Consider the following 16823-nt stretch of genomic DNA (forward strand, 5'->3'; position numbering starts at 1 on the left):
TGGACTTAGACATTGTAGGTGTACAGGGCTCATGCACCTGTACCCTCACCACTGGTATAGTGCACCCAGCTAGAGGGGTGCCTGGCCTATGCCAGGGCAGTGGGTTGTAGGCATGGCACACAGAGATGTATGCCATGTCGACTCTTCACTTTGTTCTGCACCATAGCATGCAGCCTGCAAAGGCAGTGTGAGTGTAGTGGTACAGGACCTCTAAGGGTGGCACAATAAGTGCTGCAGCCCTTAGAGGACTTCTCTGGTCACAATGCCCTGGGTACCTGTGGTACCATTTACCAGGGACTGACCTATGGCCAGAGATGCCAATTGGGTTAGTTTTGGAGAAAGTACACAGGCCCTGGGAACCTGATTGGCAGGGACCCAGGGCACCTCCAGTAAAAGTGCATCCGTAGTCTGGCAAAAAGTGGGGGGGTTACTGCAACAGAAACCCACTTTCCTACACAGGAGATATATGCACAGCATGTGATCTACAGCTCACATGCCGTGAACACACTTTTTTCTTCTTCATGTGACGAACTCATTCATTTATTTAAAAATATGTTGTCTTTGAAGAACTTCTGGCAGCCAACACGTGTTTTGCCTCCAGTGACGCACAGGCCTGAGACTTGCTCAAGACTGGGAAAGCGTTACATGGTGAAAATGAGGATTGTCCATTGTTCCATACAATCATCATGTGTAGGTGAGCATTGCACTCATGTTAAAAAATAAAATGCATAGTGATGTAGTGTACTGGTGATAATAAGATGGTGTTACAGAGCTATTTCCCTAGATTTGAAGATGGGATAAATCTAGTGTTTTAAGTAATGTTGGGTTTCCTATTCTCCTGCTCCTGCATGCCATGCCCATAATTTATTGATACCAGTCACAGTCAGAGTGGCGGACAGATAAATGAAAGTAGTTGCCTAGTGTAGGAATTAGGCTAGGTCTGTGGAGCAGTATGGTGTGTCTGGCAATGGGAGGCACTGTACTGTTCTTGACTCGCCTGCATACGTTCCTCATTAGGTTGCCTTTGTTGAGGAGTTATTGTAGTGAGTGGGAGGGTTGTGTTCAGAGCCACCCGGTGAAGATGGAGTGAGTCGCACAACCATTCAATGGATGCCACAGATTCCTTTTGCATTTAACCTTAGAGAGGGTGGGGTGTGTTGGGATTGGAATGTTGTGAATTTTTGTTGGGTTTCTGTTTCTGTTGTATTCCTGGCTGGTGACTACCAAAACACCACCTAACCTCCCTGCTCCCCTTTTTGAGGGCCACGTTTCTTTCGTGCCAGGGTTGCACGTGCTGCCCCTGCATTGCCCAAATTTCCTGAAATCTAAATATGACAGATGGGTAATTCATCTTTTGTAGTGTTAGAGGCTTAAATCATTACCCCCAAACTTTATCACACGTATGCTTAACTTAAGAAGTGGGGTGCTCAAACTGTATTATTGCAGGAAATGCACCTTTTGAGGCCGGAGATTAATAAACTGCATAAGAAGTAGAGCAGACATATCGTAGCAGCCTGTTATTTCTCTTATTTTTGGGTAGTGCTGATATGGATTTCTACCAGGGTTCCGTTTCAATGTGAGATGACTATTTCAGACTCTATGGGCAGATATTGTTGTTGCGAGGCATATTGGATGGTATAGATATCTGCATGCTGCACATGTATGCACCTGACACAAACAATAAGGAATTTTTCCACATTATACATTTGATAGCCCCTCATAGCATACATGTTTTCTCTGGGCTTGCAACTTTTAATTGTATGCTCCATGGCTAATTGGAAAGACAGTCACCTAGGGAGGCAAGACAACCAGGAATGGTAGCAATATTATAACAGATTCTGCTAGACATGTGATTGGCTGACATTTAAGAGCCCATCAGCACAGCAGTTTTCATGCCACTCCCTCCCTGACTCACAAAATCCTACAGCAGACTTGAAATTATCCTGACTACAGTGACCTGTTTGTGAGGGTCTTCTTGCGGCAGCTATGACTTAAAGCTCAGAGGAACCCATGTTTGTGTCTCATATTATGGACTTTATGACATATTTTGTTGCTACCAGTAGTAATGCAGTGTAAACTAGGGCTAGGGAATGGGATGCCTACAAAGTTGCTTTGAAGGGGGAGTGTATATCTCAGATTGTGCGGGTCAATGCTAGAATACGAACTCCGTAAGATGGAGCCTGAGGTGTGGCGCTTTGACCAGGATGTAGTTTTAGACCCAGGGAGGGCAGAGTATCTCCTAGATGCTTAACACAGGATACTTGGGACAGGCTTGATAAGTACACTGTTAAGGCTTTACAGGGAGGGCAACAAGTCGAGCAGATCTCTAGCTTGGCTTTTAAAAAGGGAGAGACCATTAAACCCATTTTCTGAGACTGCAGCAAGAAGAGGAGGTGGGCATTATTTTGAGAAAAGGGATCAAAGACATGTCCTCACCTGTAATATAGTGCACCCTGCCTTGGGACTGTGAGGCCTGCTGTAGGGGTGACCTACCTATACTGCATGCAGTGTCTGTGGCCATGGCACCCAGGGATGTATGTAGGTTACGAAAATAGGATGCACACCTATTATGTTCAACGTTGTCCAAATTTCTCAAAATATTCCCAGAATGCGTGCAGACTGGTAAGGTGTCATGCCCAAACAACACCTGAATAATCAACAGTATTACGAGGTGGGGCGTCATCTCGTCCCAACCAATTGCACTGCTGAATTGTGCCATGTTGGCTATGTTTTTATTTCCTCAATAGTCCATGTAATCCATTTAATCAAACTCTTTTACTCCTCTCCTCACTAGAATGTCGAATGTTTTGATTCACACGCGGTTGTATGTGCCATTTTTCAAAGTTTCTTCTGTTCAAACTGTGCCCCTCCGGACCTCTCGTAAGAACACGAGTGATGCATAGTTCATTAAAAAGGCAGTGTTTATTCGATGCACCCAATGCATTTCGGGCTGGGAAGCCCTTCGTCAGGGGTCACTACAAATCACAATGAAACAATATCCAATTGTTACTTCAAATCGTAATGTTTTAAATAATATACAATTAATTACAATGCCAATTTACGTTGCAATCTGTCTGACTATACCCACAATCAGCCTAAATGACGATAGTAATATTAAAACACCGCTATATCGTTTGCTCAGCGCTCCAATGTTATAAACACAACATGACCCAACTACGTCTATCTGTTAATTTAGTTCACATATAACAAACCCTTCCTTCCACTTGTTGCCAATGTCTCTATATCTCACATGCTTTCGTGTGTCCCCATGCTTTCCCTTCTGCCCTCCCTCCTCTCCTTTCTCGTGAACATCAAACCCAATGATTTTTGCAAAAAACCTATCCTAACACTTAAGTTCCCTCGTTCTCTTTCCCCCTTCCACTCTAAACTTTCATATACATTCATAACTACCACCCGCACAAGCCATCATTCACGATATTACCCGAAACCCACTGTTTTTTGCAAAAAGCCTATCCTAACACTTAAGTTACCTCCTTCTTTTTCCCCCTTCCGCTCTATACTTTCATATACATTCATAGCTACCGCCCGTGCAAGCCCTCATTCACGATATTACCCGCACAATCTCATTCTCGAGCATTCACAACTCTCCCACTAAACATCATTCACACTCTTTATCTCCTTTCTCCACTGAATAGACATAACAACTTGTCCCATACCTGCCACAAGTTATTGCAATCATGGATCTTCATCTCCATTTGGAAGGAGAAGGAAACGTTAGTCTTTCCCGTGTTACCTCCCACTTTTAACCAAATCAGACATCCATAGTGCCACCCGATTGGCCCGTTATTTGGCTTTTCCCGCCATCCGCTTCGTGAACATTAGTACTAATTAGATGCAAACACTCCATCTCCCATAATGCACTGTTCTTGTAAAACTCTTTAGAGCTTGTCACAACCATGTTTACTATTATACGCGAGGTATTTCTAATTTAAATAAAAATTGTAAAAACATGATTATGTCTGTTGTTAAAGTTCATAGCATAATCAAAAAACACAGTCTGTTTTAATGAACCGAGATGTTTAAGCCGTCCGTGTAGATCCATCGACTTCACCTTGCTTTTGCTTCTTACTCCATTTAACAATTGGCGGGTGCTTTCCTATGAAAGGGCATCATCAATCAATGTAGGTTACGAAAATAGGATGCACACCTATTATGTTCAACGTTGTCCAAATTTCTCAAAATATTCCCAGAATGCGTGCAGACTGGTAAGGTGTCATGCCCAAACAACACCTGAATAATCAACAGTATTACGAGGTGGGGCGTCATCTCGTCCCAACCAATTGCACTGCTGAATTGTGCCATGTTGGCTATGTTTTTATTTCCTCAATAGTCCATGTAATCCATTTAATCAAACTCTTTTACTCCTCTCCTCACTAGAATGTCGAATGTTTTGATTCACACGCGGTTGTATGTGCCATTTTTCAAAGTTTCTTCTGTTCAAACTGTGCCCCTCCGGACCTCTCGTAAGAACACGAGTGATGCATAGTTCATTAAAAAGGCAGTGTTTATTCGATGCACCCAATGCATTTCGGGCTGGGAAGCCCTTCGTCAGGGGTCACTACAAATCACAATGAAACAATATCCAATTGTTACTTCAAATCGTAATGTTTTAAATAATATACAATTAATTACAATGCCAATTTACGTTGCAATCTGTCTGACTATACCCACAATCAGCCTAAATGACGATAGTAATATTAAAACACCGCTATATCGTTTGCTCAGCGCTCCAATGTTATAAACACAACATGACCCAACTACGTCTATCTGTTAATTTAGTTCACATATAACAAACCCTTCCTTCCACTTGTTGCCAATGTCTCTATATCTCACATGCTTTCGTGTGTCCCCATGCTTTCCCTTCTGCCCTCCCTCCTCTCCTTTCTCGTGAACATCAAACCCAATGATTTTTGCAAAAAACCTATCCTAACACTTAAGTTCCCTCGTTCTCTTTCCCCCTTCCACTCTAAACTTTCATATACATTCATAACTACCACCCGCACAAGCCATCATTCACGATATTACCCGAAACCCACTGTTTTTTGCAAAAAGCCTATCCTAACACTTAAGTTACCTCCTTCTTTTTCCCCCTTCCGCTCTATACTTTCATATACATTCATAGCTACCGCCCGTGCAAGCCCTCATTCACGATATTACCCGCACAATCTCATTCTCGAGCATTCACAACTCTCCCACTAAACATCATCTCCCGTAACCTACATTGATTGATGATGCCCTTTCATAGGAAAGCACCCGCCAATTGTTAAATGGAGTAAGAAGCAAAAGCAAGGTGAAGTCGATGGATCTACACGGACGGCTTAAACATCTCGGTTCATTAAAACAGACTGTGTTTTTTGATTATGCTATGAACTTTAACAACAGACATAATCATGTTTTTACAATTTTTATTTAAATTAGAAATACCTCGCGTATAATAGTAAACATGGTTGTGACAAGCTCTAAAGAGTTTTACAAGAACAGTGCATTATGGGAGATGGAGTGTTTGCATCTAATTAGTACTAATGTTCACGAAGCGGATGGCGGGAAAAGCCAAATAACGGGCCAATCGGGTGGCACTATGGATGTCTGATTTGGTTAAAAGTGGGAGGTAACACGGGAAAGACTAACGTTTCCTTCTCCTTCCAAATGGAGATGAAGATCCATGATTGCAATAACTTGTGGCAGGTATGGGACAAGTTGTTATGTCTATTCAGTGGAGAAAGGAGATAAAGAGTGTGAATGATGTTTAGTGGGAGAGTTGTGAATGCTCGAGAATGAGATTGTGCGGGTAATATCGTGAATGAGGGCTTGCACGGGCGGTAGCTATGAATGTATATGAAAGTATAGAGCGGAAGGGGGAAAAAGAAGGAGGTAACTTAAGTGTTAGGATAGGCTTTTTGCAAAAAACAGTGGGTTTCGGGTAATATCGTGAATGATGGCTTGTGCGGGTGGTAGTTATGAATGTATATGAAAGTTTAGAGTGGAAGGGGGAAAGAGAACGAGGGAACTTAAGTGTTAGGATAGGTTTTTTGCAAAAATCATTGGGTTTGATGTTCACGAGAAAGGAGAGGAGGGAGGGCAGAAGGGAAAGCATGGGGACACACGAAAGCATGTGAGATATAGAGACATTGGCAACAAGTGGAAGGAAGGGTTTGTTATATGTGAACTAAATTAACAGATAGACGTAGTTGGGTCATGTTGTGTTTATAACATTGGAGCGCTGAGCAAACGATATAGCGGTGTTTTAATATTACTATCGTCATTTAGGCTGATTGTGGGTATAGTCAGACAGATTGCAACGTAAATTGGCATTGTAATTAATTGTATATTATTTAAAACATTACGATTTGAAGTAACAATTGGATATTGTTTCATTGTGATTTGTAGTGACCCCTGACGAAGGGCTTCCCAGCCCGAAATGCATTGGGTGCATCGAATAAACACTGCCTTTTTAATGAACTATGCATCACTCGTGTTCTTACGAGAGGTCCGGAGGGGCACAGTTTGAACAGAAGAAACTTTGAAAAATGGCACATACAACCGCGTGTGAATCAAAACATTCGACATTCTAGTGAGGAGAGGAGTAAAAGAGTTTGATTAAATGGATTACATGGACTATTGAGGAAATAAAAACATAGCCAACATGGCACAATTCAGCAGTGCAATTGGTTGGGACGAGATGACGCCCCACCTCGTAATACTGTTGATTATTCAGGTGTTGTTTGGGCATGACACCTTACCAGTCTGCACGCATTCTGGGAATATTTTGAGAAATTTGGACAACGTTGAACATAATAGGTGTGCATCCTATTTTCGTAACCTACATTGATTGATGATGCCCTTTCATAGGAAAGCACCCGCCAATTGTTAAATGGAGTAAGAAGCAAAAGCAAGGTGAAGTCGATGGATCTACACGGACGGCTTAAACATCTCGGTTCATTAAAACAGACTGTGTTTTTTGATTATGCTATGAACTTTAACAACAGACATAATCATGTTTTTACAATTTTTATTTAAATTAGAAATACCTCGCGTATAATAGTAAACATGGTTGTGACAAGCTCTAAAGAGTTTTACAAGAACAGTGCATTATGGGAGATGGAGTGTTTGCATCTAATTAGTACTAATGTTCACGAAGCGGATGGCGGGAAAAGCCAAATAACGGGCCAATCGGGTGGCACTATGGATGTCTGATTTGGTTAAAAGTGGGAGGTAACACGGGAAAGACTAACGTTTCCTTCTCCTTCCAAATGGAGATGAAGATCCATGATTGCAATAACTTGTGGCAGGTATGGGACAAGTTGTTATGTCTATTCAGTGGAGAAAGGAGATAAAGAGTGTGAATGATGTTTAGTGGGAGAGTTGTGAATGCTCGAGAATGAGATTGTGCGGGTAATATCGTGAATGAGGGCTTGCACGGGCGGTAGCTATGAATGTATATGAAAGTATAGAGCGGAAGGGGGAAAAAGAAGGAGGTAACTTAAGTGTTAGGATAGGCTTTTTGCAAAAAACAGTGGGTTTCGGGTAATATCGTGAATGATGGCTTGTGCGGGTGGTAGTTATGAATGTATATGAAAGTTTAGAGTGGAAGGGGGAAAGAGAACGAGGGAACTTAAGTGTTAGGATAGGTTTTTTGCAAAAATCATTGGGTTTGATGTTCACGAGAAAGGAGAGGAGGGAGGGCAGAAGGGAAAGCATGGGGACACACGAAAGCATGTGAGATATAGAGACATTGGCAACAAGTGGAAGGAAGGGTTTGTTATATGTGAACTAAATTAACAGATAGACGTAGTTGGGTCATGTTGTGTTTATAACATTGGAGCGCTGAGCAAACGATATAGCGGTGTTTTAATATTACTATCGTCATTTAGGCTGATTGTGGGTATAGTCAGACAGATTGCAACGTAAATTGGCATTGTAATTAATTGTATATTATTTAAAACATTACGATTTGAAGTAACAATTGGATATTGTTTCATTGTGATTTGTAGTGACCCCTGACGAAGGGCTTCCCAGCCCGAAATGCATTGGGTGCATCGAATAAACACTGCCTTTTTAATGAACTATGCATCACTCGTGTTCTTACGAGAGGTCCGGAGGGGCACAGTTTGAACAGAAGAAACTTTGAAAAATGGCACATACAACCGCGTGTGAATCAAAACATTCGACATTCTAGTGAGGAGAGGAGTAAAAGAGTTTGATTAAATGGATTACATGGACTATTGAGGAAATAAAAACATAGCCAACATGGCACAATTCAGCAGTGCAATTGGTTGGGACGAGATGACGCCCCACCTCGTAATACTGTTGATTACCCAGGGATGTATGCCATGTGGTGTTTTCACTTTGGTCTGCACCAAGAAATGCAGCCTGCAGTGACAGTCTGTATGTGCTTGATGAGGGGTCTTCAGGGTGGCACAATTTGTGCTGCAGCCCATAAGGACTATCTTTAGCCTCCTTGCCTGAGGTAGCATAGGTACCATTTACTAGGGACTTAACGGGGTGCTAAAGGTATTGTCAATTGGGGTACAATTGCACAATTTTGGGAAAGATATCTGGCACTATTGACTTGGTTAGCAGGAACCTAGTGCACTTCCCATTGAAATCAAATCAAATTCCAGGCAAAAGGTCGGGTGACCATGTCAAAAAGGGCACTTTCCTAAAGCGACCGCCAGTGACCGCCCATGTTCATAAATTATCCTGGGAAGTCCTCCTAGCGACCGGAAATCATGCTGGGGGACACCAAATCTTGCTCGTGCTCATCAGCTAGCATTGTGAAGCCTCGTATTGTTCCTGTTGTCTCGCATTGCTCGATCTGGAAAATAATTCCACCACTCGCCGAATGGTGTGCAAGAGTGCAGATAACTCACTTAGTGCTTGGACATAAGTAGGGAATATGATGGAGAATGAAAAGTTGTTTACTTGAAATCCCTTTAGATTTCTTCATTAAATTTGAATACAACTTGCCCACTTTCCTGGCAAGTCTTAGTACACAGAGGCTAAACATTAAGACCCTTATTTAGATAGCTGTGGAATAAACATGCTTTACTAGGTACAACTAATGCAATCTGAAACACTGGAGCAGTCTCCTCTCATAGGGTGGCAGTGTAAAATTCCAGTTTAATTAGGCTGCTGCATGTCTAAACCACAGTTCTTGTATTGCTTTCTGTTCAAAAGAAATAATTAAAAGGGTATTTTGAAGACAGTCTCTTCCTTAAGCTCCGTTTCAACGTAGGGTTGCAGATGAGTGACTTAACTCCTTGTTAGAAACCATCACCTCCTCATCACCTATCCGAGCAAGCATGTAGCAAATGCAGACATTGTAACAACATAGTACTATGATGAAGGTCTTTAGTTTTGACCTCCAATCATCTTTCACATGCCCTAAAACAGAATAAACTGATACTTCTTTAATGTTTGCTGTTTCACATTTTGCAACAACGTAACAAAACTCTTTGAAAATAATGCCAAACGAAAAAATAAAACAGCGAGAGGAAACATCACCAAAGTGAGTACTCATCAATTTCAGGGATACGACCATTAAGCGGGTTGATGTTCAAAGTATAAAAGCATATAGGTGGATGTTAAGTGTTTTATAGTTCCCTTGAAAGGGCAGTGTGATTTAATTACCTGGTTTTATGACGTTTGTAATGGACATCATGTAGTTGTCATAGTTGTCTGTCTTCTCAGATCTCGTGAGGTTAGCCTTGTACACTATAACAAAAAAAAGTACATTCATTACAGATCTTGGTCTTGACAGAAATCCTGGACCATCCAAGAGGCCAAGCTGAGCAAATGATTCGCCAATACGTGATACGTGCTTCTGGCTAGAGGATCATTTTGGAAATCTACTCTGATTGCTTCAGTTTAAATTGTGTGTCATGGACCCTTAATTCTTCCATTGCTGTATTTGTATCGAACGTGAGGTTCTTGCAAACATTATCAAAGTTTTCTTCAGGAACCAAGTTCGACAGAATACCGACCCTGTGACATCATTAGTCAATGGTACTAAGTTTGCTGATTATATTTTAAATTGGTTTGATTTGACACCATCAGCGAATCCTAATGCCACTCTCTTCTCACAGGTTTAAGGAGCCCCAGCCAACAAGTGTTAAGTGGGGCACATTTACAAACGAGTCTACCTCTGAGATCATAGAGACAAGGACTCTGTAAATATGAAAATATACATAAATACTACATAACTTAAGGTATATATATATATATTACCTACTGGCGGTCGCCAGTAGGTAGTTATAGTTAGGACCTATTTTCCATAGGAAATCCGCAACATTCTATTCCCAAAACCGTTGGCGTCGGTTGAGGAATCTTCGCGAAATTTTCAAAACTTTTGGCCAACTCCGGTCTGCTCCTATCCTGAAAGTTTCGGGGTGATTTATCAAGCGGGGGCCAAGAAAAAAGGGGGGTCCCAAAACGTGTTTTCCCCATGCAATTTTCCATAGGAACCTTTAGTCGCAGCTACAGCCCGAATTGCTGAACGGAATTATACCAAATTTGGCAAAAAGGTAGCCCTTGGTTCAGAGTCGTGCCTTTTGGTTAAATGGTGTAAATCCGTTTGGTAGTTCCTGAGAAAATCAAAAGTAAAATCACATATATATCTGGGCAGAGCCTAACCACACATCTCATCGTGAGATCTGATTGGCTGTCAGCACTTCATCCAAGAAGTGTTGGCAGCCATCTTGGGACCAATATACATGATAGCAAAATGAGGGGGTTCATTTTGCCATAGAAATTATGATTAGTGCTGCAGAAAGAAAAATTAGGGCACATTTTGACTGCTCAAATCCTTTTCTATTTCATTAAAAAATTCTGACATGCAGCCTGAAACATGCACTTTGAATACCAGCAGCAGGCTTCCCTGGTGAGCAGTAGCTTTACTACAGTGCTCTAATGAGCAAGTAGAGTGCTAACATTCAGAATTTATGGCAAACGTGTGACACATCTGAATGCCTTCTTGATGGAACCAAAGTAAAAAACTGAAAGTATTTCCTACTGAGGAGACTGCAGTAAATGAGGAAATTAGGAAACTTCATAACAAATAAGTCTCCCAAGATGGCCACCAGAGACAAAAGAGCCCACATGCAGCACAAATATCACCCAGATGTAGCCCACATGTAGCCCAATGACAGAAGTGTGCAAAGCACTTTATTTTTTGTGTTTTTGCAGTTTTATATAGTGCAGACTTGTCAGGTATTGGAGTGCTTTACATGAGCATAGGTTACATCACACAAGAACAAATTCATTTTGGTTGTAGACATGGGGAGATTAAGTGATTTGACCAAAATCACAGAATGGCGAGCTGAAGCAGAAACTCCAACCTGGTTCCCCAGTTGCAAAGTCTGCAGCTCTGGAAGTAACACCATATCCTCTCCCCTAAGTGCAACATTTCATCAAGTGGTCAACTGGATAAAAAAACATAAAGATAACAAATAATTTAAAAGTGCTTTGTCGCTATTTGAAAACTCAGAAAATATGTCCTCATTTTAGTTTTTTAGAGCACTAACCATAATTTTGATGCAAATATGACCCTCTAATATATGTAATTTCTAAAGGAAATGCTCTAGATATTACAGTTTTGATTACATCAAGATGACGTCAGGCATTCCACACTTTTGTAATAAATATAGTACGTTAGCAATCTAATTGTTCATTAGGATACTGCTGAGAGGCAGAGGCCAGGGGCACGGACTCTGAAAATTGAAGGCAGGTAGGAGGGTGCAGAGGCAACAATTTGACCACACTGAGCAGGCAGGAAGGGCAGTGGCAGCACAACAGACTATGGAGGGCAGTGGAAAGGGGGGCAGGGGCAACAAACCAACAATACAGGACTGGCAAGAGAGGCTGTGGCAATATAATAGACCATTGTGGACAGAAGAAAGAGGCAGTGGTAGTACAACCATACATGCCAACAGACCCGATTCAGCCAGGAAACATACAATGTTTTTAAGCTCAAATGGGCTTTATTTGATCTGTCTCCTGTCTACAATCTCCTCTTTTTCAATGTAACTCAAAGGGGAAATCAATACCCCAGTTGTTTTTCAAAATCTCCCTCTTACCAAGTTCAAAATGTTCAAAAGAATGGTATATTGGATTATGGAAGGCAGAAGGAATTGGGGTAGGGACATGGAGTCGGATAACAGAGGACAGGAGGGACATGGAGTGGTGCACCAAACTGACCCTACAGGGCAGGCATCAGGGTTTGCAGCAGCACAATACACCACACAGGGCATGCGGGACAGGAGTGCAGCACAACAATCCATAGAAAGCAATAGGGAGGGGACAGGACCATGCACATGTACAACAGAGAACAGAGGGGAAGAGGCAACGGTAGCTGGCTGACCATAATGGACAGACAGGAGAGAAAGCTGCAGCATAACAGACCATAAAGGGCAGGAGGGATGGATCAGGGGCATTACAATGGAACAGACAAGTCAGGAGGGAGGGAATAGGGGTCTGCACTTGGAAACAGAGGGCTGGGGGCAAGGGGGCAGGGCAGGAGCAGCAAGATGACCATGGAGGTCAGGCAGGATGGGCACTAGAAGCAAGACACACCATGGAGAGCAACAGTGAGACTATGATGGCATACACACAGACCATGGAGGGAAGGTGGGAGGGGTTCAGGGGCAGCTAGCTGACCACACAGGGAAGGTGGGAGGGGCCGTGGCAGCACAGAAGACCATGTATGGCAAGTGGGAGGGTTAGTGGCAGCACAATGGCTATGATGGGCAAGAAGGAGGGTGCAGGGGCATGCACAAAGGACCATGGACGATAGAGGGGAGGGTCAGGACCTGGGGACAGACAAGAGAGTTCAGGGGAAGGGGCCTCACAACAGACCACGCGGGGCAGGCAGGAGGAGCAGTTGCAGCACAACAGACCAGGAAGGTCAGAAGGGTGTGGCAGTAAAATCGACCATGGAGGACAGGAGGAAGGGGATAGGGGCATGGAATGTGGACAGGCAGGGTGGAGGTGGCAGGGACAGGTTACAGTCATCTGACAATGCTAGGCAGGTGGGAGGGGAGTGGCAGGTCAACAGAACACTCAGAGTAGATAGGAGTGGCAGGTCCATGGAACATGGTGGGCAAAAAGGATGGAGCAGGGGCATGCACAAAAACATCGGAGGGCAGGGGGAAGGAGAATAAGGGCAGCAAGCTAAGCACAGAGGCTAAGCAGGAGGTCAATGATGGGGCATAGAATTGGGCAATGGAGGGCAGGAGGAGTGGACTGGTACATCATGCTAAATGGAGGGCAGTGGCAGCACATCAGACCATGCATGGCAGGGGGGAGGAGGCTAGTCCATGGATTCAGACAACAGAGGATAGGGAGGAGGTGGATGGGGCAGCAAGCTAGCTGTTCAGAGAAGGCGGGAAGACCAGTGGCAGAACAACGGCCACACAGGGCTGTAATAAGGGAGCAGGGACATGGACTTGGTCAATGGATGGCTAGGAGGAGGGAAGGCAGGGGCAGCAAGCTTGGGTGGGGGCAGCACAATGCCAGGCCCTGCTTCCAACCCCCCACCATCCATTGTGATATGCATCTTACTTAACGTTAAAAAAAACTAGAAATTTGCTGAAAAAAACATAGATTACAGGGACGGTATAGTTAGACTTAGATTTCACTCATACACAACCAGTGAAATTCAGCAGTTATAGTTACCTGAGCTAACTATAACTTACGCCCCCGCAATGTACTGCTAATGACCTCAGACATTACATCATTCATGACATGGTCAGTTACATCACTCATGACATCACTCATGACATCTCGAATGAGCTGTGAATGGAATGAAACTATAATTGCTAGAACTTTATTTAGGGATAGTGTGTGTATATTAACATCCCTTGTTTTCCTTTTCTTTCTTGTAAGAACCATTATAATACGCAACGTGCCCAGATTAATAAGGCCGATAGCCTTTCACTTTAATGTAATGTGTAGTCCATTGTTTATGTTGATGTTTGCAATTCTAAGTATGTTTATTATGAATAAGTCACGTTGACGAACATACAGGTATGGCGGTCACGGGGCAAGATATGCTGAAATGACATTGAGTGCATATTAAAACTTGTTTTCTTTTCTTTATTGTATCAATTCTTGAATTTTCACATTGTGACCAGGCCAATATGGCCGCCAGCTTTTTGGATTAAAGTAATGCACTGCTGATGACGTCACATATTACATCACTCATGACATGGTCAGGGTTTTTAATATATTTTTAATATATTTTTTGTTATTTATGATGGGGTATCCAGGACGTTAGAGGCTCTTTCCATTGCGATACCCTAGTCGTGATACACATTAAGTCCGTTTCTGCAGTAACAATCGATATCCACAGATCAAGCACCATTGATTGGTTCCCACGCGATCACATGACCATGAGGGGGCCATGTGATTACTGCCCCAATATGGCGCCGACTGGTTACGTGAGTTCTAGCGTTTCTCACCGGTACCGGCACCTTTAAACCACGCCCACCCCGACCGCCAATCCTTAAGAGTGCGGGGCTCCCAAACTTGACTACCAGACCATTGGGACCGGAGGCGCCGACGGGGTAGGATCAACTCGTGACTCTACCGAGTGAACCGTGAGTAATGAGCTTGCGCTCTCGTAAATGCTGTCACGCTCCCTCCCCTCTCTCCCGTTGGTGAGTAATGAACTTGCGTCTCTTGACGGTTTCACGCCCTTTGCTCCCTTACCTTTGATGTTCAACACTACGTTTGGGCGGTGTATATATATGTTCTCATTGGCAACTAAGCGTCTCGATGCACCAGAGGTGTTCCTCTTGTTGCCTAGTTACACTATCCAACGACCATTCCGAGAGCCCGGTCGAGGTCTACAGAGCCTCTTTTGTAAACACACTCACCATATTAACAATCCAACCTCGAGGGGCCATTCAATATACTTTATTAGCCCATTATTGTAACCCACCTCATTTCATTACCCGTGGGGTTGTGTACCTTTGTTACAGATCTTGTGGCTTTGAATTGACTTGGACTATTTCATGTTTACCTAATTTGTCATCCTCGTGCAAGATTTCTTGTTGGATTAATATGTTCTTATCATATATTAGGACACTAGAATTCAGTGTCGACCGCGACCGGTACTGTTATGGCCCGGACCATTAATAACAAGGGTGAGGTTTTCCTGATGTCTGTTATTGACAGCATTCATACCATTCCTTCTCTCCATCCCCCCTCCCACGCCCCTTTTTACAACTAAACTGCTGTGACACCCATGACATCATCTACATCATCTAAACTAGCTTTGATTTATTTATGAGAGTTTGGCTGCATCAAGCATGTCACCGTCCACGGGCCCTTTGCATGCGTGTAATGCACCGTCACCTGTTGAATCAATATTATTGATTTTTGATTTTAATGATATTGCATTGCTTTATCTGTGACTATTCTAACTGTTTTTATCTTTACAGGTTATACTTGAGTAACTTAATTGACACCGTAGGTACCCCCACATTTTTTAGGGTGCTGTAAGGGTGGTCACTTCTCACTACATGTGTTTGGTGTCCACCACCAAAAAATGTGTAGGTAGTTTTCGATTAGGTCCTGAGGAATTGCCGTCGAACAGATAATAGGGCAAGAAACATGTCGACCTCACATTTTAGCGTATAAATCACAACATCGGGTGAACATACGCGTTTTCTTTAATTTTAATTAGGGAGAGAACCAACTTCATTAAAGTTATTTTGAGTGGAATATTTTTCCCTATTTTAACTTCACAATACACTTTCACTTTCACCTACACTAAGACCCTTACTCGCACTTCACCTGTCGGCTTCGGAATAAAGATCTCCGTTAAGTAGGCCCCATCACGGGCGCCTGATCGGGCATTGCAGCGCCGGCCCGAGTAGGAGCAGACCCGATGATGAAGCAAGACACCTTCTTGTCAGGTGTGTGAGGGTCTTTTTCCAACAAGGAGATCACTCTCCTGCATTATACTGGTGGTTAATTTACAGTTAGGATCTGTCTTTTGTCTTTTTCTTTCTATTAGGAACTGCATACTCTTTGTATATACATAGTCTCTGGGGTACGTATGCTGGACCTTATTACAAAAAACCCTCATTTCTGTTTTCCCCTCGACTCTGTCTCCATGGTCAGTGACATCACTGATGACATCACTGATGACATCTCAAATGACATCATTGATGACATCATCTACGTTATCATCTGATGCACCTCCTCACACCCTAAAATATAGACTACCATTCTCGAAACCATAGACACACCAATACTAGTACAGCTACAATATTCTGTGCACTATGCATGCAGACCTCTAATCAGCTACATAGCTTTGATACAGTCTTTTAAATACCCAGTTAGTACCTATGCAGTCTAGGAATCCTTCTGTCGGTCCCATGCACTTCTCCATTCAACCATACAGCACTATCTACGCATCCTATCACTCTGCCAATACCTAAGCACTAATAAATTTAGCATGCACTCTCTTTGCAGCACTGAAATTACTCCAGTTATTAGTCATATACTTAAGGAATGGCCTAGCCACTAACACAAGTGCAGGTACAATATTGTGTACACTATGCATGCAGACCTCCAACCAGCTACATACTATTGATACGCTCTTCTAAATACCCAGTTAGTACCTATGCAGTCTAGGAATCCATCTGTCTGTCCCATGCACTTCTCCATTCACCCATCCAGCACTATCTACGTATCCTATCACTCCACCAATACCTTAGCACTTATAAATTCAGCACACACTTTCTTTGCAACACTGAAATTACTCAAGTTATTAGTTGTATACTTAAGGAATGGCG

At 42.9% G+C, this 16823-nt stretch overlaps 1 protein-coding gene across 1 annotated transcript in view; it reads right to left on the reverse strand.

Moving 5' to 3' along the window:
- LOC146833096 (A.superbus venom factor 1-like) overlaps positions 1 to 16823 on the reverse strand; it is a 663114-nt gene that overhangs the window by 21717 nt on the left and 624574 nt on the right. Inside the window, exon 39 of the mRNA XM_085600729.1 lies at positions 9652 to 9735. Coding sequence (XP_085456855.1) covers positions 9652 to 9735 — 84 coding nt within the window. The remainder of the gene's footprint in view (positions 1 to 9651; positions 9736 to 16823) is intronic.

Source organism: Triturus cristatus, chromosome 4_2 (assembly GCF_964204655.1).
Source record: "Triturus cristatus chromosome 4_2, aTriCri1.1, whole genome shotgun sequence".
Taxonomy (NCBI): domain Eukaryota; kingdom Metazoa; phylum Chordata; class Amphibia; order Caudata; family Salamandridae; genus Triturus; species Triturus cristatus.